This window comes from Poeciliopsis prolifica, unplaced genomic scaffold (genome assembly GCF_027474105.1).
Source record: "Poeciliopsis prolifica strain line A6 unplaced genomic scaffold, Auburn_PproV2 SCAFFOLD040, whole genome shotgun sequence".
Taxonomy (NCBI): domain Eukaryota; kingdom Metazoa; phylum Chordata; class Actinopteri; order Cyprinodontiformes; family Poeciliidae; genus Poeciliopsis; species Poeciliopsis prolifica.
Window position 1 is genome coordinate 2,763,528 of NW_026562415.1, and position 25,264 is coordinate 2,788,791.

The 25,264-nt window shown below is 37.4% G+C and overlaps 1 protein-coding gene across 5 annotated transcripts in view; it reads left to right on the top strand.

Annotated features, from left to right (window-relative positions):
- Nucleotides 1–24,973, top strand: part of cacna2d4a (calcium channel, voltage-dependent, alpha 2/delta subunit 4a) — a 69,993-nt gene extending 45,020 nt beyond the window's left edge. For 3 of the 5 annotated variants that reach the window (XM_055054695.1, XM_055054696.1, XM_055054697.1), the window contains 13 exons: nt 12,441–12,502; nt 16,581–16,595; nt 17,091–17,135; nt 17,359–17,421; nt 18,657–18,727; nt 19,633–19,708; nt 19,791–19,843; nt 20,158–20,213; nt 21,195–21,215; nt 21,679–21,799; nt 22,672–22,792; nt 23,020–23,097; nt 23,560–24,973. In XM_055054695.1, coding sequence (XP_054910670.1) covers nt 12,441–12,502; nt 16,581–16,595; nt 17,091–17,135; nt 17,359–17,421; nt 18,657–18,727; nt 19,633–19,708; nt 19,791–19,843; nt 20,158–20,213; nt 21,195–21,215; nt 21,679–21,799; nt 22,672–22,792; nt 23,020–23,097; nt 23,560–23,652 — 875 coding nt within the window. In that variant the 3' untranslated portion in view covers nt 23,653–24,973. The remainder of the gene's footprint in view (nt 1–12,440; nt 12,503–16,580; nt 16,596–17,090; nt 17,136–17,358; nt 17,422–18,656; nt 18,728–19,632; nt 19,709–19,790; nt 19,844–20,157; nt 20,214–21,194; nt 21,216–21,678; nt 21,800–22,671; nt 22,793–23,019; nt 23,098–23,559) is intronic. The other 2 variants (XM_055054698.1, XM_055054699.1) reach the window with 1 other exon arrangement.
- Nucleotides 24,974–25,264: the final 291 nt, after the last annotated feature.

The window sequence follows — 25,264 nt, forward strand, 5'->3', positions numbered from 1 at the left end:
AGGCATCTCCCGTAACAGCTGGCTTTGTGTGTCTTTCTGCGTGCCTGTGTGTGTGTGTGTGCGTGCGTGCGTGCGTGTGTGTGTGTGTGTGTATGTGTGTGTGTTTGTCCGTAGAGGGTCTCTAAATAGATAAAATCTTACATATGCATGGACTTAGAGAGCCATGAAAAAAGCATTATCCCCCTTACAGATTTCTTCTGCGCATGGTCCACACTTAAATTTTGAAGATGGAATTTGGAAAACAGAAATAGGATTTCAGTTATTAAGTTAAATGATCTATTCAAACCAATTTTCTCAGAGGGCTCTTATGTCAGTCTGTGGTATATAACGGTAACAAAAAAAGCCACATGGTGATCCCTAAGACCTTAGGAAAATTATTCTCTGAACTGACAAAAGTTATTTTGTACGTAGGTGTCCATCCTGCTAGAGTTGGCATAAAAATAATGTCATATCAATCATCAAAACACACTGGTGGTAACAGTGACACTGCTTTACCACTCCCCTACCTGAGTTGATGAAACCAGGAATTTTGCCACTAGATTTTGTCTCATTCTCAACCTTAAATTAAAAGGTGTTCAAAGATTCATAACACTTCTATAAAGGGACCCTTCTTGTAAAGTTGTAGACATCTATCATTAGAAATGTTTTCTGTCTTAAGCATATTTCACTGCTGCCACCAGCTGTTTTGGAGGGGAACTGCTTGTTCCGGCTTTGTGTTCTAGTGAGTCACCACCCTGTGGGAACGATCAATCATTTGATTTATCTACATAGAAATATCAGTGAATCAGCAAAATGTGTGTCCAGTGTGATTTAGGTTTTTGTCTTGTTTTGTGACGCAGCTCTAAATTTACCGACACGCAGATGGGCAAAGGTGAGCTGTGGAAGAGATTCTGTTCTTAATGGCTCGTGAAATTTAGTGTCTGTTTACACACAACCATATAATTACTTGGCTGCTTCCTAACATGCAGTGAATCATAGCAGAGACACACATACACATTATGCTGTTAATGAGCATGTGAATCATTTGGCACACTTCACTGTGGGAAAATGAAAGAATACAGATTCCCCAAGGAAATTAATCCAGAGGAAAATTAGAAAATATCTGTAACTATTATCTCAACATTATTTCTGCACAGAGAAAAAGATAGATTTTAATTATTTGAAGCTTACTTCAATTTCAAATATTTTTAAATACCAAAGGCCCCACATTTGACTTTGTTTTGGATTTCCTCTCATTGTCAGAAGGTCAAACTTGACAATTAGTCTCAAATATATACATTCACAACTGGTAATATTTATTTAGGTGACCCCCAACAACTAGCACCTCTATAAAGTTCTCTTTGACCAGACGCTTTTGACATTATTGTGTCTGGATATTCTTTTTGGGAGAAATGGAAGTTCTTTTAAATCAATCGACTTCCTGGTACTGACGTTACTTTCAGGCATAGACCACAAATTTCTGAGCAGCTTTGAGCTAATGGCTTTGGGAAGGCCATTTCTTGTTCCTAATCAAGTTTCTTTAATCCGTGGCAGACTGTTGGGCTCCAATGGTAAAATCTTTAGCACAATTTCTTGTAGCTGTTAAATATTTAAAGTGAGTGCTTCAGCAAAGCCAAGAACGAAACAATATCCTACTACTGTGATAATAATACAAGCATTAACAGAATGTGGTTTACATTTTTTAAAAAAAAAAGAAAAAGGTTTGCATCTCTTTTGTGCTGTCCGTGGTCCTGAACCATGAAACAGAGAAGGTAATATGAAAAGGAGAAGGAGAATATCTAATGATACAAACAACGATGGTAGATACAAATTCAAGAGAGCACTTATAACAGCTACTCATTTCACTTTAAATATTTCAGAAAAGAGTTAATAAACAGTATTGCTCTTATCTATTCATTTTTTTCAGTCCTCTGTATTTACTGTACACTTCAAGTTTCATTTATATGTTTTATAGAGGTTTGCCTCAGCACTGTATCTCTGACACGGCCTGTTCATTTCACCTTCTCAAATTACTGCTGGTCCCTGTTTTTGCTTATCTGGATATCTGAAGGTTGTGAAGTCCGTTTTTCTGCTGACACATCCCGGTTTGCATTTAAATAAGGTCATCTCCAGAAGTGGCCAGAGGCCCTCTGGGTTTCTGGGATCTTACGTCACCTCGTTTTCTAGACTGCGACCTTGTGGTCGTTTGCCGGGCTTGGAGAATCTGGCTCCCAAGCAGAGTTCAAAGGAAGAAGATAATCTCCGATTTACATTAATCAGTTGGCCATAAAATCCAAATCCAAATGAGTCGGAGATTGCATTTATTTCTGCTGGGAATGTGAGGAGGAAAAAAGCCAACACTCCCATCTATTCAGATACTGGTCATTTATCCAGTATCTGAACTGTCTAGATAATAATTTGTTTTAGTTTCAAATGCATGAATCTGGGCCTTTTATGGGTTGGGTAAATCTGCAGCCTGGTTCACTGGGCAGTACGAAAAGACACTCACATAAATAGTCTGGTTATAATTTCTCAGCTTTCTTGTCCTGTTCTTTCACTCTAGATCTTGGCCAGTAGAAATCTGTTTTAGCAGCCAGTAGCTTATGCCAGTAAGACACTCTGTTTGTTGGTTTCTATGGAAGATGATTAGCTGAATGTCTCCATTTTTGTTATATTACTGATCTGCTGTCGATTATTTCCTTTATATCTCTATATTGCATGTATGTGTTTATTAAAAACTGTAATTAGCAGATTAAGTGGTATTTCAGGTTGTCTGTCAGTGATGACATTTAGTCATTTAAAGCTGCAACAAATTAAATGTCATATGCTGTCAAACTTGGCTGATTTGGACGTGACAGTAATTAGGGAGATTTATGATGCCCTTGAAAAAAGTATTAAAATCCATCGAACTTTTCAACTTTTCTGTTGCATCATCTCAACTTCAGGTTTTAGTGTGTTTTATTTGATTTAGATTTTATGGATACAACCAACACAAACTGCGCACAACCAACTGCAAAAAGGAAAAAAGTTTTAATGTTTTTTTTTTTTTTTAAGTCTAACGTTTAACAGTCAAAAAGTATGAATGGATGTTGTGTGAAAGCTCCACATACTGAACAGGAAGCATCAATAAAAACTCATGCCACACCTTCAACCTTCTATTTGTAAAAGGACTAAATGTTGTTTTCATCCCACTGTCTACATATACAGAAGTGTGGCACATAAAAAATTGCCCAAAACTCATTGGTTGTTCCTTGAACATGATCATCTAAATTTAACATTTGTTCTACATTTGACAAAATTTTTCTTTACTCTTCGCTAATATTTCGCTTCGTTTCAAGTTTTTCCGTCGTCTTCCTTAGCCATTCGGTTTGCAGCAGATGACATGACAGCTGTCTGTGATGTAACCTGAAAGCAATCTGAGTAATGAGTGGACGGAACAAGAAAACCCTTTCATGTGAGCCTGTCTTCATTATTATTAAGCTCCTGCTTTGACTTCTGAGGCACAAAATGGATGTTGTCTTATGTGTCAAATTGACTTATTGAAGTAAACATCACTGCTTCGCTCTGTGGTTACAACCGTGGGTATAATAAAGCAGTTGGGAGAACATGAAAAATATGTTTATGTTAGGGTTTGGAGCTTTGCAAGATATATTCAGTCAAGAACTAAGTCTTGGGAAAAAAAGATAAATGTTCAAGCTACGCCTGGTAAAAGCTGAGCTAAGCAATATGTTAAATTTTCTTGGCTATTGGCAAACAGAGCTTCTGGCACAGAAATCATCTGGAAATGCCAGAGACCTCCTGCCAAGGCAGCTTTTAAAGCCAGCTCTGCTCCATCGCTGATGCAGGAACTATGTGATGGAGAAACATTTCTATCAATCATCTAAAGCAAAAGAGCTTATTTTTCACTTTTCTAATTGCCATCCATTTCTCTGTTTTATGTTTAATACATTCAGGGGTATCAGTTTATTGCTCTCCTTGATTAAATCCCCACAGTCCTTGCCTTCAGTCGCAGCTTTCTTTCGTTAAAAGAGATTCGCCTCCTCTTTGTTTTTCTCTCTTCAGAAAAGCTTCTCTTCCTTTATCTCTATCTCTTTACTCAACTATACACCTACTTTGCTCTGTAATTTACTCTGCTATTGGATGTCAGTGAAGATGAATTGACCCAAGGCATCGTATTAACACCAGGTCTGGCCAGACACACTTGTATCAACTACCATACGTTCCCGTGTAGGGAAGTGGCTCAAAGTCATCAATCTTTTTACAAACATATATATATATGGGTACTCCAACCTAAGAGTTGTTTGAACCATTCTTCACTTTGGTCACGTTTTCATGAATTGCCATCATGATGAGTGAACATCTCTATATTCCAAATACCCAACAATGGTTTCTTAAGTGAAGACACATATATGTTTAAATATATGTGCATATTTCATCTGCTGCATTTATCCCCTCTTTATATATCCGAATTATGTTGCATGGCTCAAATTATTCAATGGACAAATTCATGGATTAGAATGAATGAAGTGCACCTTCAATCAATTCCTTGGCCTCAGGCGACAATTTTCTTTAATTGCCAAGGGGATTCAAGATACTCACTGTTCATTTGGTTTACACTTTAGGTTTATTACTGCAGACGTTTTATTCAAAAATGCATCCCATAATGTGGGAAATGTCTTATATACATCTCAAATTCAGAATATGTCAGTATTTTAAATCTTGTCCTAATTAAAGATGGACTTACTGCGACAGTTTATGTTAGGTAGGTATCTACCTGAGTGTTGCTAGATTTTAATTTTAATTTTTTTTTTTTTTTTAGGTTTTTATCCCAGGCAGTCATTAATCAGCTGGACAGGTTGCTTTATTAAAATATTATTAGATGTCTTATGGAATCCACTGTCAAGCTGCGTCATAGTTGAGCAACTATATATTGAGGTTTTTTTTTTTAGATTGCTCTTTGTGCAATTCAGGTAGGTCACGTAAAGCAAAGAAGGTTCATGACAAATTTAAAAGATACACAATGACTGGCAAACTCTTTCTCCATTTACATTATTAAAGATTTAGTCAGTTATTGGATTTCTCACCAAAACGTTCCCAAATGTCCCAAACTAAAATCCTGTTGGCTCTATGGCAAAATAAATCTGATATATAGATTACCACCTTCCTTGACTGAGAATAAAGGAAACATACCACATTCTAAATTCATGGTTTTATTCCTCACACAGTCACACAGGAACAAGTTGTGTTTTTTTCTTTCTTTCTTCATCTCTCCACTATGAATGATTTAGTGAGTGCGCCTCCAACAGGGCCACTCAAGAGGGCTTGGAAACTAGGTTAACTTGAGGTAGGTAGGCTCTGCTGACTTAAAGGTCCACACATAGACTGAATGTCAACAGCATTTATTTCCATTTATAAGAAACAGGCCATCATTTTAACTCGTTCAGCTCTGTTCCTGTGCCATTGCACTTCTGCTCCCCAAAGATTCATCCTTAACGCGACTACTGGATTCAACAAAGAAAAGAAACAGCCCTGATACAGATGATTTTATTCGGGAAATCTGAGTTCACTACTGTCCGTTCTGTGGAAAGATTACAGTCTACACTTTCATTTTATAACTACGGCATGCCTGTGCCTGGGCACGTGTCTCGGTTTGCGTCCTCGATGTCCCAAAAGATAAAGTGAGAGACTTGTCTATGAAGAAGAGGAGAGCATGGTGAGACAGAGGAAGACAAGGGAGGGAGGTTGAGTCATCATCATTTTCGTCCAATCCCCTCGCTCCTGCCTGTTGCTTTGGTAACATGATGTCAGTGCAGCCTCTGTCAACTCCTTTGAGGTTTGTGAGCATTTGCACAATGTGTGTGGTCTTGTGCGACTTTGAGGTTTAAAGGTTGCGCTTAATTGTTTGTTTGATGTCGAATGATTAAAAGCTGAGTCTGTCTGTGCTTAGTATATATACATGTTCTGCTCCTTTTCCATATAATAGTTGCACATTTTCAAAGAACCATGAATTTAACAAAGTGGATATTTTATCTTATGTATGCTTTTGTGTTTCTACTACAAGCTTTAGTGTGTTTTATTGGTGTTTTATGAGCTACAGCAGCACAGACAAGTATGCAACCTTATTAAATAACCCTATCAAAACGTGTGGCCCTCTTGACTTAAATGTTTGAAAATTGACAGGTTCTAAGCTTGACTGAGCCACTGTACCGTATTATGCTTTGTTCTAATCTCCTCTGGTTTTACTATAACATACTGTTTTTTCCTTCATAAAATGTCCCGTTTCTCCATGGTAACCTGCAGTAATTGCTGGAGCATTATCGCTTTATGAAGGCAAGAAGCTAAAAACATGCAGAACCTTTAGAAACCTTGACAAAGAAAGAAAGTCCAAAGGTTTGATTGTACTCAGGAGTAGAGAAAAGAAACGGCGCTCTGAACTGCTTCTTCTCTCTTCTTATTATGATGGCATTTGCTGCTACAAACTGTAATTATGTGTTTTTGAGCCTGACAGACGAAAACAGAGCACAAATGGCATTTGTAACCCAGGAAGCTTATCATCCACGCACGTTTGTTTCAATCCGACCATCTCGTTGACAGTTTTGATGTGTTGGATTGTGTGTGCACCGCACAGCAAACAAACAGAGACGAGTGAGACATTGTAGGAGAAGACACAATGACATCTGTTGAGATAAACAGTAATCTTCTTGCCCACAGTCACTGCAAACAGAACACACACTTTTTTTAGGACTTCAAGCGAGGCTAACAGGCTTTTCAAAGCATCTTTTCAGAAAGTCTTTTTTCTGTCTTAAAATAGGCATAAAGCTTAGCTAGAAGTGGAAAACTTATACTAAGGCGTTTTTGTTTTTTTAAATCTCAGAGGAAAATTCTTTATTAGTTTATTGTGGTCTTTTTTTTGTTTCTTGTTTTTCGGAGCTTTTTGTAATCATGTGGCATTTGTTGCCGTATGTTTAAGTTCGGTAAACTTAAAATTAGGAGTTTTTTGTCCTGTTTTTTTTATGAAAAAATAAATCATTTTCTTCGTGCCTTTAATTTTTAAGGTTTTTATCAATTTCAAAAGAAAGCAAGTTTTATGTATTAAAATGATGACATATTTAAAACAAAAAACATTATCAAGACAACGTATTTAAGTTGTTACTGTAGCAAGACAAACTTTATTATCCCAAGGTAGTTATTCTGAACACGAATCTTCATTAAACATAATTTGTTTTGTCTTTTCCATTTATTTATTTTAACTTTTTCTGGTAGATTTTACTTGGAGGGATATTAAAAATTATTTAGAGACCATTTTATGAAATAAAACAACGTATGCAATGTTTAAGCTCATCTATTATAGTTCTGCTATTACCTGTGTTTATGAAGATTAGATGCAGAGTTACAGCACTGAGTTTTACACAAGAAAAGCTGCACAACTTTTTCCACTTGATGTGTTTGCTCTCTCTAACATCAAAGTAAATGAGGTCATCTCATTTAAGCGAAAGTCATCTTACCTATCAGACATCGGTCTCCTCGCCTTTCATTTCTAACATTTACTCCTATAGCTCATTTCTTTCTTTCTTCTTGGGGTAATATGCGCTCCCCCAACAAAATATATTGGCATTTGTTGATGTAAAGTTAAAAAATGTGTTCAAGCTCAAAGAGTAGGAGTCACACTGTCAACCTCACACATCTACCCTAAATACACTCCTGTTTATAGTGTGTGGGATATGTGAATGCACTGACCTCCACCTCGGTGTGTTTATTTTCTGTGCCTCTGTTTGTGTTTATTGGCTCCTATTGTGTGTTTCTATTAATTTAATCTGTATTCAGGGCTATACAACAACACCCGCTCTGTACTCATTTGACACAAATTGACCTTCTGTGCAACCTCAGCACCACACATATACACACACAAACATGTTTAATGAAGTGAAACGACGTGTGAAAATGAAAAAGCACTCGTTTTTGGCTTCCACGCTGCACGGTTCCCCTGAATGTGGACATTGGGTTAATGTCAGAGGATCAGTGTGTAGGATGAAATGCCAGCTGCAGATTAAAACAAGCTTCGTATTTCTTGCTCCATTCTTCATTCTTCTAGTGCCTTCTAAAAATACCCAACTTTGTTTTGTGCATAACAGAGTTGGGTTGGTTTACAGTTACAATGGTGAGTCAGTCTAATGACGAGAATTTTGGCCGTAACGCAATGGATCAATTTTACGATTATTAATTATATAATGTGATTTACTGTGTGGAGGAAAAGGCGTCCATCTCTTCCCAACTCTAGGCTACAGAGTGGTTATATTGTAAAAGATGATGCAGCTAAATGGACAATAAATCCTTGAGTTGCAGTGAAAAGTGAGGCATTAATTCAGTTCTTTGTTTCTCCTATTTCTAACTCACTAGTAAAATAGCCAATTAACTCCAGCTCTGGTCTCCAAAGGTTTGTATTTATTTTTTTCTTAGCTCATTTTCTATTAAAAACACTCTCAGTTGTGATTGGAAGCTTTTGCTAATTGTGCCTCAGAGTGAAAGTATACACATTTTCTCTCTCAAGGGAAAGACTAACCTGAAAGCAATGTTGGCACATTTAACAGCACACATTTATATTTACCAGAAAGAGCTTTAAGTAATGCAGAGCGCACACACCCATGCTAGGTGATCAGAGCGTTGGCTTTAATTAGATTTGACCTATCAGCCTCTAACTCAAAGGAGAAAAGACGGCAGATTACTGCTGCCCTCTTTAATGGCTTTTTGAACAATTAATCTGAGTTTACAGTGGAGGGGGATGACATCAGGGTCATCGTCACTATGGAGTAGGACGGATTCACAAAAAAAAAATCTTACTCGTTCATTTTTTTTTTTTTTTTTTGCAGTGGTGACAAAAACAACAGATCAAATGTGAATCTTTTGCTTCTAACCCTTCAGGAAAAGATGAACAACCTCAGACAAAACAACCCTCCAATCAAACACCGTTTCCTGTTCATGACTGACTGTAGACGGATTACAGCTGTGATTTTCAAAAGATTGAAGAAAAGGATGACACAGAGGGGAGAAAGCAGGAAAAATCGAGCCAAACTGCACATCTTACGATAGAACCTGTTGCCTCATTTCTAAAATGAGATCTGCATGTGGTTGTGCTATAACAGGTCTAAAACCCATCACCTAGTGGCATTAAAAAAATTAATTTAAAATGATGTTTTCAGGGCAAATTTGCCTCCTACAGCTTTTAATTTAAATGCTTGGTGGCTATAAAAGAATTGTGAGTAATGCCTGAAAAAGGGTTTGGTTTTGAAAGGTTGTACTAATGCTGCAAGAGAAAGCACAAAAGGAAAAAGCCTTTGGTGCCTCTTTTTATGCATGTTCGTCTTTTAACAAATTGTACTTTAGAGATGTTTCCATACATTAACAACCTCTTAGTATTTTTTCTTCTAAGAAAGCCATTAGTCTCCCTTCAGTTTATGTTTGCAATATGCTACTCATGTCGTCATTTCTACGTTGCACCAGACAAGGACAGTTTTTGTCTCCAGATATACAAAACTATAGAGACATTGAAGTTCGTGATCGTAACATGACAACATGTGCGAAAGTTCAGGAGATGTGAATGGTTTCGCAAGGGGCAGAAGATGCCAAAAACTGAGAAAGTCTGAAGAAGTCTGATGATTAAAAAACCTTCTTGTAAGCATTTTAAACCATTAGAGATGGTTTAAAATGTCTCCAAAGCAATGCACGCATTAGGTTAAATGATGCTCTCAAAAGGGATTTTGCAGATTACTGTATATACCTCAATGTCCTAAAAGTGTTGAATCGGTGTTACTAAGCTTATGGGATGTGTACTGTAAATTTTTGACAGTGTATGTCTGTAAGGGGAGGTAGATGTGAGCTTTGTGTATTGTAATCAGCAGAGAGGCTTTTAACTGGCTACCCAGGGCACACTGGGAAGAAAACGCTGAGTCTCTGATGCTAATACGAAGAGTCATATCTTTTCACGCAGCGTAATGTGTATTTGCCTGCGTATGTGCGTGGGTGGTATATACAATATGTGTGTACTGGGAACTTATGCAATTACGTCTTCTTCTTCTTCTTTTTTTTCTTTTCCTTATGACCAGGTTGACTGAAATGCTGACAGACATACAACCCTAAGCTGACATAAGCAATCGCTTCGCCCTTGTGTGTATATTCCTGCGCGTGCGTGGGACATGTTCACACGGACACTAATTCTCCGCATTTTATGACTGAGAGGGCTGCGTAGTGGAGGCGTTGGATATACACATGCACTCAAACACATTCTGGCTAAGAATAGGATTTTTATTTATTTATTTTTTAGCAGCGTTGTGGAGGCTCTGAAGGCCAGTGACTGTAAAAAGGATTTTCATAAGTTGAGTTCTGACTTCAGGGCTGATCTCCACTAAAAGACATCTTCTACTAAGAGCTGGGGCATTAAAAATGCTGTTAATGTTCTCTTTCTCAAGTGCCTGACTAAAAACTTTAATTTGCTTTTTCTGCTTGCCGAGTAATAGCAGGTATTATTTAACCTAACGCTACATATTGAATATATTTTTATCTTTTTTAGGGTCTGGGTATGTAAAGGCTTGAGTCTTTTAAGCATTATTCTGTTTTCTGAAATACAAACCATAAATGTACAAAATCCTTCTTACATTTATTAATATATCAATTTCCTCATTAGTCTTAGACTTTGTCACACAGATTACTCTGTGTGTGTGTGTGTGTGTATATATATATATATATATATATATATATATATATATATATATAATATATATATATATATATATATATATATATATATATATATATATATAAAAAATTCCCTTCTCACCCGCCACGGGTGGTTCTTATCCTCTGAGCTCGGGTCCTCTACCAGAGGCCTGGGAGCTTGAGGGTTCTGCGCAGTATCTTGGCTGTGCCAAGGACTGCACATTTCTGGACTGAGATGTCTGATGTTGTTCCTGGGATCTGTTGTAGCCACTGCTCCAGTTTGGGGGTTACTGCCCCGAGGGCCCCGATGACCACAGGCACCACTGTGGTCTTCACCTTCCAGGCCCTCTCCAGTTCTTCCTGGTCCTGGTATTTCTATAGTTTCTCGTGCTCCTTTTTCCTGATGTTGCAATCACTTGGTATTGCTACATCTACCACAACGGCTTTCCTCTGATGTTTATCCACTACGACAATGTCTGGTTGGTTCGCCATTACCATTTTGTCTGTCTGGATCTGAAGTCCCACAGGATCTTAGCTCTGGCGATCTCCACCACCTTTGGGGGTGTTTCCCACTTTGATCTCGGGGCTTCCAGTCCATATTCTGCACAGATGTTTCTGTACACTATGCCTGCCACTTGGTTATGTCGCTCCATGTACGCGTTTCCTGCCAGTATCTTGCACCCTGCTGTGATGTGCTGGACTGTCTCAGGGGCCTCCTTGCACAACCTACACCTTGGGTCTTGTCTGGTGTGGTAGATCTGGGCCTCTATTGCTCTGGTGTTTAGGGCCTGTTCCTGGGCGGCCAGGATGAGGGCCTCTGTGCTGTCCTTGAGTCCAGCTTTTTCCAGCCATTGGTAGGATTTACTGATATCAGCTACTTGGGTTATTTGCTGGTGGTACATCCCATGTAGGGGCTGTCCTCCCATGATGGTATCTCTGGCACCTCAACCTCCGTTCCCTGTTGTCTGAGACATTCACTGAGCACATTGTCTGTTGAGGCTTTGTCCCTGATGTCCTCTGCCTCCTTCCTTGCGGCTCGTGTACAGTCTCAGGGTGCTGGATTTGGGATGGAACCCTCCATGCATGGTTAGTAGCTTTCTAGTCTTAATATCTGTGGCTTTTATCTCCTCCTTTGGCCAGCTAATTATTCCAGCAGGGTATCTGATTACTGGCAGATATATATATATATATATATATATATATATATATATATATATATATATATATATATATATAATATATATATATATATATAATATATATATATATATAAAATATGACTGCCAGTTTTACTTGAACACTCGGTGAGCCAGGTGAAGACGGCCAGACACACAGAGCTGTGCTAATCCTTCTGACTGAACAGAAAATAAAACTTGAAGCTCTTCGTTGACCGTCTCATAGTTTGTTAAATAAGAAAGAGATTTCACCTTGTGTCTTTAAACGTAATTAACCAGAAATAATATTTTTTTTAATGAGTTTTTCTCTTGATAGTCAATAATATATCACATTGGTTGTGGTTTCTGCTATATATATATATATATATATATATATATATATATATATATATATATATATATATATATATAATATATAATATATATATATATATATATATATAACCTTTATTAATAATTAAGGCTGCCACTGCCTATGCCCTATGTTAATGTCTATTTGGGAAGATTTGCTTCTGTAATCATGCAAAACTGATCTGTGTTAATTTTGATGTCTTTTTTTTCTTTGTATCTCAACAGCTGTTGGGGTTCAGATGACTCTGGAGGTGCTTGAATCCAAATTTAGGACCATCGCTGCACAGGTAGGACCGTTCAGATGGAACACTGTCAGTAATATTTTGGACGTGGCACCAATCAGATCGGATATTGTGTTTTATGCTATGGCCTTCAACTAATCCACCTTTCCTGTTAGTCATATTTTAGATTTACCTGATTATTTAAAGTTTAGACATACTCATTGTTTCTTCTTTTCAGATATTTTAGCAATTACAAAGCACAGAACTAGTATATTTTATGTCCTTTACATACATTTATTGTAGTGAAAACTAGTTGCGTTTGTTTATTCTAGTGAGTTTTAAAAGGTATTTTAATGATATTACAGGAATTTCTTTGTACTTTTTTAATAATTATTATTCAATATCAAAATGACTTGCCATAAAGTATAACTTGTTTATTCACAACAGTAGATTTGAATCTCTATAGTTGTTTGTTTTTTTGTTTTATTTTCTCAAAAACTTATATTTTGGAGGGTTTATACTAGTGCGGATTATTAAGCTTTTAGGAGCCGTTTTTGGAAATACAAAATTTTGCAAGAAGTTCTTGTCAGGTTTGATGCAGTTTTCATTGCCTTCCCCTACATCTCCATAAACCAGCTGAAGAAAGATTTCTGTTTATTAATTTTACTTTGAAACAGCAGCGCCACTCTTTGTTCAAACATCATATTAAGTACAGACTTTTTAAACTGAACTTAACCAGACCAGTTTGAAAGAATGACTATCAGTATTTCAAAGGAACAAAGCAATTTCTAGACCTGTCAAATTAAACCTTTAAATGTTAACTTTATTGTTTTTTTTCCAGTGGTAAATTAGTTTTTCCCCCTCGTAGAATATTGAAGGTAGAGTTTATTGTCCTGGCTTTAATGACAACTTTTTATTATAACGTTAATTGCTTTTATTGAAGCGTGTTTGTGCAATACAAACATAGTTAAATTCCAGCCCCCTATTTTGCTGCCTCAAATAATAAACACTACTTTGAGGCTGACTCTATTTGAAATTGTCAAATAGAGGTAAAGTGATTCTACAAGTCAGGCCAGACTATGGCTAGAGCAATTGGAAAAAATAAATCCTATCGGTTAATTATGGTTAAAAAAAAATGTGTGAAGAAATGAATGCATTTATATTTAATATGAGAATTAACATGTTATTTAGTCCCCAAGAAGTTCCAGATGTTGATTATTGTTTCCTCTAAAATTTCCTCTAAAAAGTCCACTAAATCTATGATATATAAATCCATTATTATTTTTACTTACTAAAATATCCAATCAAGTTATGTACTAGTTCATTAAAACAGTTATTTCTACCTCATTAGTTGATCATTAAAACATGTAGATCTAGTTTAGCTTAATGTCGTGCTTCATCTCACTGCTTTCACGGATAAATAAGTGCTTACCGCAGCTATTAGAGCATATGTGCAGATTACATTCCATCATGGAAACTGTTTAGTGCGATTCACGCTCTGCTGGTAGTTGCAGAAATAGCCGTAAGTGAAAGAGGCGAGTAACCTTCCACACCTCCAGGAGAACCGGGAGAACTTACCTAATTTGCCGTGACGCTTTTTGCGGTAGCAGGTGTTTGATGGTTCGCTCCCTCTCCTCTGCTCCCATGGCTGTAAATGACAGCAGTTAAAAGGCCATTTAGAGCTTCTGGCTGGCCATTAGGTGATGGATAGCTCCTGCAGCGAGGCTCTGTGTGTGGGTATGTTTTATGTTTGTGTGTCAGGGTAACGCGTGTTTCTGTTTGCATACATTGGTGTGTGTTAGGGATGTGTGTCTGTTCGTGTTAATATGTGTCAGATTAACAGTGAGCATATGCTCTACCATCTGTGCCAAAGTATCTATTACGTCCATCTTCACACACTTTGTGATGTAATGTAGTATTCTTATTTTTTACTCAGTTTGTGTGATTAAAGAACACATCACAATTCTTCATAGTTTTTTCCCCTTTTCTTTCCCATTTTCCAGTTTTCCTCATTTAGTCAGTTCCCTTCATATATTCACTTTCACCCTTTTCCTCTCTCCCATCCTCTCATCCTCCCTAAGCCAGCTTATGTAATCATCTTATCTTGTCATGTACTTCGAATGGCTTGTACACTCACTGCAGTGCTTGTTAGACCAGTGTCCATGTGTGTAAACGCATAGGTGAGCGCAGTGATGTTGCTCTTGCTCCATCGGGGATTACGCTACTGGCAAATGTTGGTTAGTCCCAATTTATAGCCATTATCAGACAGAAACAAGAGTATTCCCATCTTCTCAAATATTCAACTTTTTTAATATTAAAACAAAATGTAACATATTTTGCTTTGTCACATAATAAAAAATAGCACATAATCATTAAGTACATATCAATAAAACACGCAATATGCCATCATTTGATCAAACATTGCAAGGATGTTATTATTTGCAAAAACTCGTCTTTGTGTTTGTGACCAGTGCAGGCTTGGACATCTACTAGTAAATCTGAAAATTTAGGACAGAATGTCGATTATGTTTGAGTCATTACGTTTTCCTGCATATTATTATTATTTCCAATACATTAACAAACTTTATGCTCGTCACAATCAAAAGCCACTTTGAAATTCTCCATAACATTACACTGTGAATATTGACACATAGAACTAAAACTGGAACCGAGTGTGTTTACACTGATCCTTTAATTCCCCTTTAATTAATTGGATGAGACAGTCCATTTTCCTTTTAATTTAGTCTCCTATCAAGCCTCACCATGTGCCTGTGTTGTAGCGGGGGACACGCCGCCAGTCCTCTCAGTCCACTGAATTGTCCCCCATCCCAGGAGGCAGCGATGGGAGGCCGAGAGAGAGAGACTGACACGTGGCTGTAATAGGACTGAAAAGGATGATAAATTGTTTCATTCACAGTTCGACATGCTCTGTTTAACCTGACCATGATTCCAAAGATGTACTGTCTATAGCCGCCAACCCATACATTGAGCTCAAGACATGAGATGTGACCATTTAGTGCTTTTTTGACATATGAGCAGATCAATAATGAGGAAAAAGAACAAACTTCCCTCTTGAAAGAAAAGTTTTAAGCTATGATTTAGCTTTTTTTATAATTATTATGATACTACAGGGACATAGACCACTTTGAGTCATTCTTTGTAGTTATGTTGATTTAAATTTTTATGAACATCTCCAGTATTGTCAAAACATGTAAAAGTAATATTTTTTAGAAACCAACCTTTTATTAGAACATTTATTCCTGACATGTTGATGATTTTGGAAAACATCAAAAAGAAACTTTTTTTTTTTTTTTTACATAATACTGTAAAATGAAAATCACACTTCCATAATGCCTTCCGATTGATTTCATACAATTTATGAACAGTTTGAACCCAACATGCTGTATATTAATGTGACATTGAGGACTAAATTACTAAAATGTCATGTAAACAGCCCATGTTTAATACTGTTGCAAAATAAAAACAGCTGATAGGTGAAAATCCCATCAGTGACTTAATAACAACATTCAATGATTTCATGTTGTGCTACGCAGACGTTCATAGCGACCATTATTAACTACAGGTACCGCTGAAAAGATTAAATATCGTGAAAAAGCTAAACATATTTTCTTCACTCCAGAAGGCTGTGTGTAGAGTGAAATCTTTCAAGCATATTTATTGTACGCAAAAGGTCATTAATAAAGAAACTCATTGATCATATGAAAGCATAGAAAGTTGAGTGGAAGGAAAAAGTGTGTCAGGAAAAGGTACATCAGCAACAGGAATAATCACAGCCTTGAGAGGGTTAAACAAAATACATTTTTGTATTTTCCATGATGTTACACAAAGTCTACAACGTCTTGGCATTATCAGGTATAACAACCTTATGTAAACTAGAATACAGTCTCATTATATTGGTAGCCCTGTCTGACCTAAAGCAAGAAATTTAAGTTAATTTATTGTCAAACAGTGAATATTAAGGTTGTTTTAGGCAGGACGTGCGACAACCAATTTATTTCTTTCAACAGTAAACAGAAGCATTGACAGTCTATTTACTGCTTTGATTTACAGCATCATTAACTGATCTAATGTCATTTTCTTTCCCCTCACGCTCTCCTTCCATCTCTTCTTTGCTTCTTCTCAGCCGAATGACACAGACGTAAGTATGCGCATAATTTTCCACGGCAGCAGTCCCTCCCCCCCCTACAGAACCAAATCAACAGTATCCCGCTGAGCTCTGTGAACTCGGCTTCACAACATTAATAAAACAGACGGCACACATCCACACGGTCGCGGATACACAGAAACAAAATAAGCTGCGACTCGCAAACGAGATGCTCAGCAGTCGATCTCAGGTAGACTCTCCTGTCACATCTTGCAAAAATTAACAATTTCTCACCAAGGCAGACACTTATTTATTTATTTTTTTCTTCTTTCGCACATACTCAGACACTTGTCGACCAGTTGGAGCCGAGCGCCTGCGAAGAAATACACACACTGAAGCATATTTAAAAGATGTCCTCATTGAACACAGGCACACCATTGTCTCGCTTATACATGAGATTACACTCCCTACATCAGTGCATTCATCAGTTTTGTTACTGAAATGTATCTGTTGTCTAAAATTACAGCAGATTCTGTTTGTTTTCTTTAGTGCTCCTCCATAGAGGGGGTCTGTCCTCTTCGTTGCGACAGCTTTGTGAGTATATATTCCTCCCTTTCTACTCGTTATATGACTTAGGCAGATTATATGAATATCATTCAGGTCAGAAAACTCTTAATTAGTCTGCATATCTGCTGTATGGAGCCGCTAAAGGACAAAAGTTCTTAGTCTTTTTGTGAAAGATTTAAAAGATGTAAAAACATTTGCGTTGTCTTTGTGAAAAGTAATTAGTTTTTCTGTCTCTTGTTTCTTGTATCAGGACATCGAGTGCTACGTGATTGACAATAATGGCTTTGTCCTCATTTCTAAACGGCGCAGTGATGTAAGTTGACACATTAACGGGCTTTTAGAGTCGTGCTCTGAGAGTTTGAGGGCTTTTGAATCCGTTAGTTATCACCACGCTGAGAAGAGAAGACAATTTGCAGAATTGTGTCAAAAAACTGCCTGCATCTTTTTTTTTTTTTTTATGGAAAAGTCAGTGTGGTCGGTAGTTTTCCTTTTTCATGCTGCTGTTGGAAGCCCTTCTGAAAGTGTTCATTTGTCGTGTTACAACCTCAAATTTCAATGTATTTCAATGGGATTTTATGTGACACAGCAACACGGTGTTAGAACAAAAATAAAACATGATTTCCAAAATTACTATCATATCAAAATTTGAAAAGCAGCATGTGTTCACATCTGGTAAATAACAGATACCAGTCATTAAATTAGTAAAAGTCCTCTTAGGCAGCAAAGTAATAATCTTATCATCCTTACCCAACCACTGTCACATGGTTGTAGTGTCAGCATGATACTGTGGGAATGCTTCTCTCCCTCAGGGAAAGTGGTCCTTTTGTATTACAGCTTTTTTTTTTTAAACATCGTTTTGGTTTGTCACAACAAACCACATTAATAAACACTGACGTCTGTTGCCACAAGAGAAAATATGTAAGTTTTTTCATGAACATTCTCAGCGTCTGAGGTTCAAAAAAACTGAAGGTTATTTAAAAAACGACTGATTTCAAGGACCTCTTGCGGTGATATAACCTTTTGCGTAATTTCACGCCTGTTGTATTTCAGTTGCTTCTCCAACTCAAGTAGTTGCTGTAAGTGCTAAAAAGATACAGTGGAGTAAAACAAAAAATAGAGAGAAAAAAAATTATAGTTTCAAATTGCTGTAGAACATAAAAGAGAAAGGGAGCTCTGAAAATGTTGGATTTTTGGACTGTATTACATCTGATGTGTTGACTTCTAAATCATAGTAATCAGTTCTGAAGATGAGAACAATATCCATTTCATTTTTATATTCCTCAATTAACACAGTGTTCAGTCTTAATTTAAAATATGTACAGTAATTGATGTAATTATGGCAAATTAATAAGACCTAAAGACATTAGGATTTTAAATTGCTCGGTAAAAAGCCAGCTGGCAGTATTTTTAAGGCTTTATTAAAAAACCCTACGCATAAACTATATCGTTCACAGTGAACATTTACAATCCTACTGTCAGATTATTATGATTACAGGAATTTATTTAACAGCAATAGTTTGCTTTTCTTCTGTCCGTCTCTCCTGACAGGCGGGAAGGTTCTTTGGTGAAACGGACGGATCGGTGATGACCACGTTGATCCAAATGGGCATGTTTAAGAGGTACGGACTGGAACCGTTCTGCTGACTGCCTGGTTGGTGTGACAGTCGTGTTGCAGGGGATTTAATGTGCGTATGTGTGGTGAAAAGTTGTCACAAAACGTTTGTCCTAATGTGCTACGACAGCAGAACATTGTGCCACATGCTGTGGCACAATCAGACGTCCATGGAAGAATGTGCTTCTGATTATGCCCTGTTTGTTTTCATTTATAATTTTATGCTAAAATGTGGAAAATGCATCTGGCAACACGGTGCTGTTAAAACATATTTATCCCCAGATTGCATCCTGTCAGGGCAATGATATGGCAAACAGTTGAAATTTTTATGCTTAATATAAAAAGAGAAATACATTTCCCCCTTTAACTTAAATTAACTAAAAGTGGAGTTCCCTGTAAAACAGCCACAGGTCTCATTTAGACACCTATATAATTACACCAAGTGTAATTATTGAACAATGAAACGCATGTGCAGAAATTGTGTAATTCCATTTAATTGGGTTTTGCCTATATGAATGTGTATACATCTTACCTAGAAGATTTTACAGTATTGGTACGCTTCCATAATCCGGACCTTTTTCTTCACTATTAACGCCTCATTGTAAAGTCTACTTTACAAATCAACGAAATGAAAAAATAGAAAATACTCATATTTCCTTAATTATGGATTATTAAGAATCTGCTACAGAGATCAGATATCAATCGTGACATTTTTGGTCCTTGCAAGAAAAAAATGAAAGCAATCCACTGGGTTGTTTTTTTTTTTTCTCCTCATCTGACTTTTTTTGTTGGTTTTCCTTGCAGTTTGTAGTGCTTCTTGGTGCCTGGAGATGGTCAGGGAATCAATAAAAGACTCAAAAAGATGCTGAGAGATCAACACTGTGTTTGCATCTTATGCTTATGTTCCTCCAGGGTCTCATTGTTTGACTATCAGGCCATGTGTAAGACCAACCCTCACTCTGTCAGCAGCGCTCGCCCACTTCTCAGTGTAAGTTCAGTGACTTCAGGCTTCATTAATACGTTTCAAACACGAATTGTACACTAAACTTTATTGTTTCCTCTCTCTGCAGTCATTCTATGCTTTGGCTTCAACCTTCAAATGGTTCCTCTCTAACATCCTACTGTAAGTGTTGCTAGAAGCAACAGTATTGGCTGCTCTCGACCATCAATGCACTGCAAAGTTTGTTTATTGGTTAGCAACACAGAAAGCAGATTAACTTTTTCAAGCCTAAAAATATTGTTGCATTTTTTGTGACTTATAGGTTTCCCTTAAACCACAACATAATTCTTTTCAAAAAGTCTTTTATTTTAATTTGAATAACTCACCTTTTAAAGCATGTACCAGTAATGTACCACAATGTCATATTTATCATTTCCATGTTAAAACATTACCCAGTTTCTACGTTCTCCATCTGATCCGTCTTTCTCCTCTTTAAGGTTCCTACTGGAGTTCAATTTCTGTAGCTTCTGGCACTCAGAGCATTTTGCTGACGGTGAGCTCATGCTGACCTGAAAATTGGTTCAGTTTCCATTTATTCTTGCCATATTTTCTTTCTGTATGTCTTAAGGACAGACCCCGAATAGAACCACATCTCCCATGTTAGCTGTTTTGTATGTCATTTTGCTACTATTTGCATTCCACTCAAAATTACTCACTTCATCTTCATCATAATTGTAAGGTGAAATAGAGCGTTTTAGAGAAATACTGTAAAAAAAAGTGTTGTATTTTTTTCTCAATGACAGTAAAATGGACAGAAATGAAACAAGATGTAGAGTTTAAATGCGTTTTACTTCAGAAAATTGAACAAGATGAACCAGACTTAAGGAGGCTCACAATGTTCTTCCTGATATTTGGGTAGTTATGTGTTTGAGATGCTCAGGTTTGACTCCATTTCACTCAAATGTTGTAAATTAACCTATCAGAAGCTGACTAAGCCATATGATCATCTTGACGTTTAAAAGCTGCTTAATGTGTTAGTGTGCTTGTGTTAGCAATGCCGCTTTACAATTATAACAATAGGTGATAAACGGGCTATTATAAACTCAAGAGAGAAATGTAGCTTCAGTTTGGACTGTATTACTGGAAGGTTTTTAAGAGTGCTTCTGTCTTCCCTGCATTCAGAAGAAAACAACATGAGTAATCCCAAGCACACAGCTGCCACTTAAGCTCCCAATGGAACATGAGTAACTATTAGCTAGATGGAAGTTGAAAAAGAAATGGTCTAAAGCATTTTCCTCGTCATCCCGACATTTAGCAAGTAGAAATCATTTCGGTAAACCCAACTGACCGGCTGCAAGAGCGCATCAACATATCTGGTTTTAACGTGTCTTCAATTGATTCTCATTTAATGACAGCTTTAATTTCTTTTCACATGTTTTCATGTATCAAACATTCGCCCTCCTTATAACTGCACTTCACTCCGTCACCGACCCTCTCATCTTTACCATCATCCATCCATCACCCATCCATCCAGCTAAACCATCCTTCAGCCGCAGTGAGTACCTGCTCTCAGGTGTTTCAGAGGAAGCCGGGTTGCTCTGCAGGCCTTTGTGTTTCATGTGTGATGTGCTGTTTGTGAGACGTTCCAAGTAGAATTAAATTTAGTGTGTCAGATTACATAAGGCTTTCAAGTGGGAGCAGATGCAGCTGCCAAATCCTTCAAAACAAGACCCGAGCGTAGACTTTTATCTCAGCTAATGGAATTTCTGAGCAGCTAAGGAAAATCCCAAACAGACGTGTACAATTTAATCAGCCATCATAGCTCTTCTTTGTTGGTTTCAAATCATCTCATCTTTGTTGGTTTCAAATCATCTCATCTTGTACATTCAGTTTGTTCGAAGCGTGCTTCCATCTGAGCGGCAGCAATAACCTAAAAGTTTGAGCTTTCAGCCCGTCGATCACGCATGCACTTCCAACTCATCAAGAAATGACCCCCTTTTGTGCTCTCTCTCCATTAGCTTATGTTCCCAAGAAAAAATGGAACATCTTGCAGCCATGTGACACCGAGTACCCAAGCTTCATTTACGAGCCGTCAGTCAAGGAGACCAACAGCATTATTAAGTGCGGACGGTGCCAGAAGTAAGCACACAGCCGCGTATGGCCGTGCACACGCGCACACACACACACGGGCGTGTGCATGCCCATGTGTGTGTGCATGTGCACACACACATGGCAGCGCAGTCCTCTGTAAGCCCTGGACCGGTCATATTAAAGTGTCTTTCTAAAATCCTTTTTCCACAGCTTTCCTCCGCTCTGCTCACTCAGATCGGCATCTATTTATACAAGAGTGTCAGAGGAGGGAAAAGAAGTAGAGGGGATCAAAATTAGATGAGGTTTGGGCTGGTAAAGAGTGAGAGGCATGTGAGAAATGGAAGAAAGTAAAGGTGAATGAGAGTATTAAAATAGAAACAACAGGGTTGAATGACAAGATGGAGAAATGGAGACAATGATTCAAAACGGTGGGAGGTGAACTGGTTGGAAAAGAGAAAAATGGTTTGCAAGACAAACTGAGTGGGAGTGCCCTCATGTGGACAACAGTGGTATCACACAGTGATATCTGGTTTCCTTTCAGAGAGTGATAATGGAAAACTCCCCATGTTGCATAAATTACTATAAATTTAGAGGAATTATAACCTACTTCCTGTTAAGGCAACCAAGCATACAGACAAGAAAAAAATAAATAAGGAAAATGTGACATTGATTTGTATGTCTCCCTGCAGAGCCAGCTCTTGATAGAACCATATTTCCCTACATTTAAGTCATCAAATCCTTTGGGGAATGTCCCTACCAGCTTTGCACATCAATATATTTAGATTTGTTCTTGGGATGTGAAAAAATATGAGAAAGTTCAAAGTTCTATATGTTAAGTTTATTCAGGCACATAAACATGCTCTATGGAGTTTGCTTGACATTTTGTTTATTTTCTACTTTGCACTTTTTGTTTGCCTCAGAATGTTTGTAGTTCAACAAATACCTGAAAGCAACCTGTTGATGTTGGTGGTACAAGGAGACTGCGACTGCTCCAGACAGTACCCGCCCATCACCTTGGAGCCCAAAGAAGTCAAATATATCCTTTGACTGTGATTTTATGTCATAAAATAAAATTTAAAAAATACAGCATTCTTGCCTGAAAGCTGGTCAGCCCCAAACTACCAAAAGTGTAAATTGTAATAAGTTTGCTCCTTATTTCAACCCTTCCCCAGAAGAATCTATCAGTATAATAATGTCTCATATATACCTGAAGTTTGAAGCGTTTGTTGTCATTGTATCATATTTTCTTTAGCCACATTGCACATAACGCGTCGGTGAAGTGCGACAGGATGAGGACCCAGAAAATCCGGAGACGTCCCGAGTCCTGCCACTCCTATCACCCACAGGTCAGATTCCTCTCTGTGGGGAAAGTACTGCTGCACAATGTCACATGTAGAGTAACTTATTATTCAACATATTTTTCACTTTATTGAATGCAGAAATGTATAAAGTGTATTCTGTTTTTGCATTTTTATAAAACTTAAATTATACAAAATGCAATTGTCAAGTGCCATTCTCAAAAGCCTGGATGGACCTGTGTGAGAATCTAATTGGCCAGTTGTCTCCTGGTTAAATCATTCATTATCTTTGATTATCTAAAAACAAAATAATTTACCCTGATTGCTGCCATGTCTTTAAAATTGTAGAGCTCCTTTAAATAAGATCCCTCAGTGAACATGAAAAGACCTCAAACCTAAACTGAATACACCGACATGAACTGACATATTCTTTTTATGTCTGTTGGGTCATTTTAATGTGAAGGAACACAATGACTGACACGGAACATTTTGTCTGTTTTGCTCTTCCAGGAGAATGCTAACGACTGTGGCGGCGCATCTTTTATATGTCTCTCAGGCCCTCTCCTTCTCCTCTGCCTCTCCCGCGCTGCGCTCGTTTCCTGATGCCAGAAAAAGTTCCTCTTTCTTTTTTTTTTTTAAACAAAATCGACTCTAAAAGGACAAGACACGTTTGCACACAAATCACCTCAAGTGGACTTCTTTGGAAGCAGATTCTACATGTTTATCTGCAGACTGCAAAGCGTGTGGACATTTTATACGAACTAAAAACGAAAACTAACTTAAGTAGGGAATCTCTATTTGGGTTCAGAACAAGTCATCAATATTAATACATCATAAAGGTTAATATGCAAATTAGTGATATTAGGTGTAGATGGGTTCTTTAGCAGACTTTTCCTGTCTCAAATATGTAATTTACTTATTGATGCTGCTATGGCTAAACAGGCCTTTTAAATTGAAGTGCTACAAAGGTTTCGTGCAATTCATGCTGATCTAATAAATGATTTCAAATACAGCTTACAGTATAAAATCTCAACCAAAGATCATTCACACTCCATCCACAAGAGGGCAGCAAAGTGCTTCCAATACGGTCATTGGTATCTGTCAAATCTCGAGACCAGAAGCAGCTTGAAGTAAATTTGGGATTATTGTTTTTAAGAGGAGTTAGAAACGCAAAAGGGGGAAAAAAGCAAACAAAACTCAGTTGAACTTTGCAGAAATAAATGCTTATTCTACATGTTGGAGGAAGCATGCGCTTTTCCTGTATGTGAACACAGACTTAGATTCTGGCTATATTCTGAGGCTAAAGAAGTATGAGCAGGCAAATATGTATGCATAATAAAGAATCAAGATCTGTGCATAAAAATGAGAGTATCATGTACATATGTGAAAAATAACTTATATTTAGCAAAGATTTTTAAAGTAGGGGGCGAGGGGCCAGAATGATTTGCTGAATTTTTATCAGGATTTCACCTTAAAACACGTCTTTCTATTTACCTTTCACTTTTGATGAGCTGTGCCTTTCTGCTGTACATAAATATGAAAAAACACACATGCTGTAAGTTTTCCCCAGAATGTATTAACCTTTCCAAATATGTCCAAATATACGTCTAACAGGAAGTAACACAAAATTGTTTTTAGGTTTCATTTCGATCTTTGGTGTCTGTAGGTATTAGTGTGTTTTAATTCATTTTAAAAAATCGTTTAGGTTGAACTGACAGGTCACTTTGTCCGTTTGAAACACGCACTCTTTTGCCTCAGTGATATATTTTTGGTGAAGAGTTTCAACTTATTGTAACCATTTGTCTTGTTTATGTTCATGAAGTCCTTTGAACATTAATCTGTCAGTGAAATTGTAAGCAACACCAACTTAAGTCATGTTTTGTACACTGTTAAGTAAATTAAATCCATGTGATTTTTTTTGCTATCGGGTTTGTTGTTTTTGTTTTTCTTCGTTTGTCTGTGACAAATAGCAGTGCTTGCATTGAGGAACACAGGAACAGTATGTATAGAGAATTTGCAAACTCCATGCAGAAAGACTTTGGCTGGGAATCGGACCCTGGACGTCTCCCAGAGATTCTAAATGTGACGTACGCTGGAGGACAGTAAAACAACTTACTATGATTATGGAGTTGCAGGTATACCCAACAAGTTACACGCGTTGCAGGTGTAGCAAAAAAATGATTCTACTGCATATTGTTCCAAGAAGCAATATGAC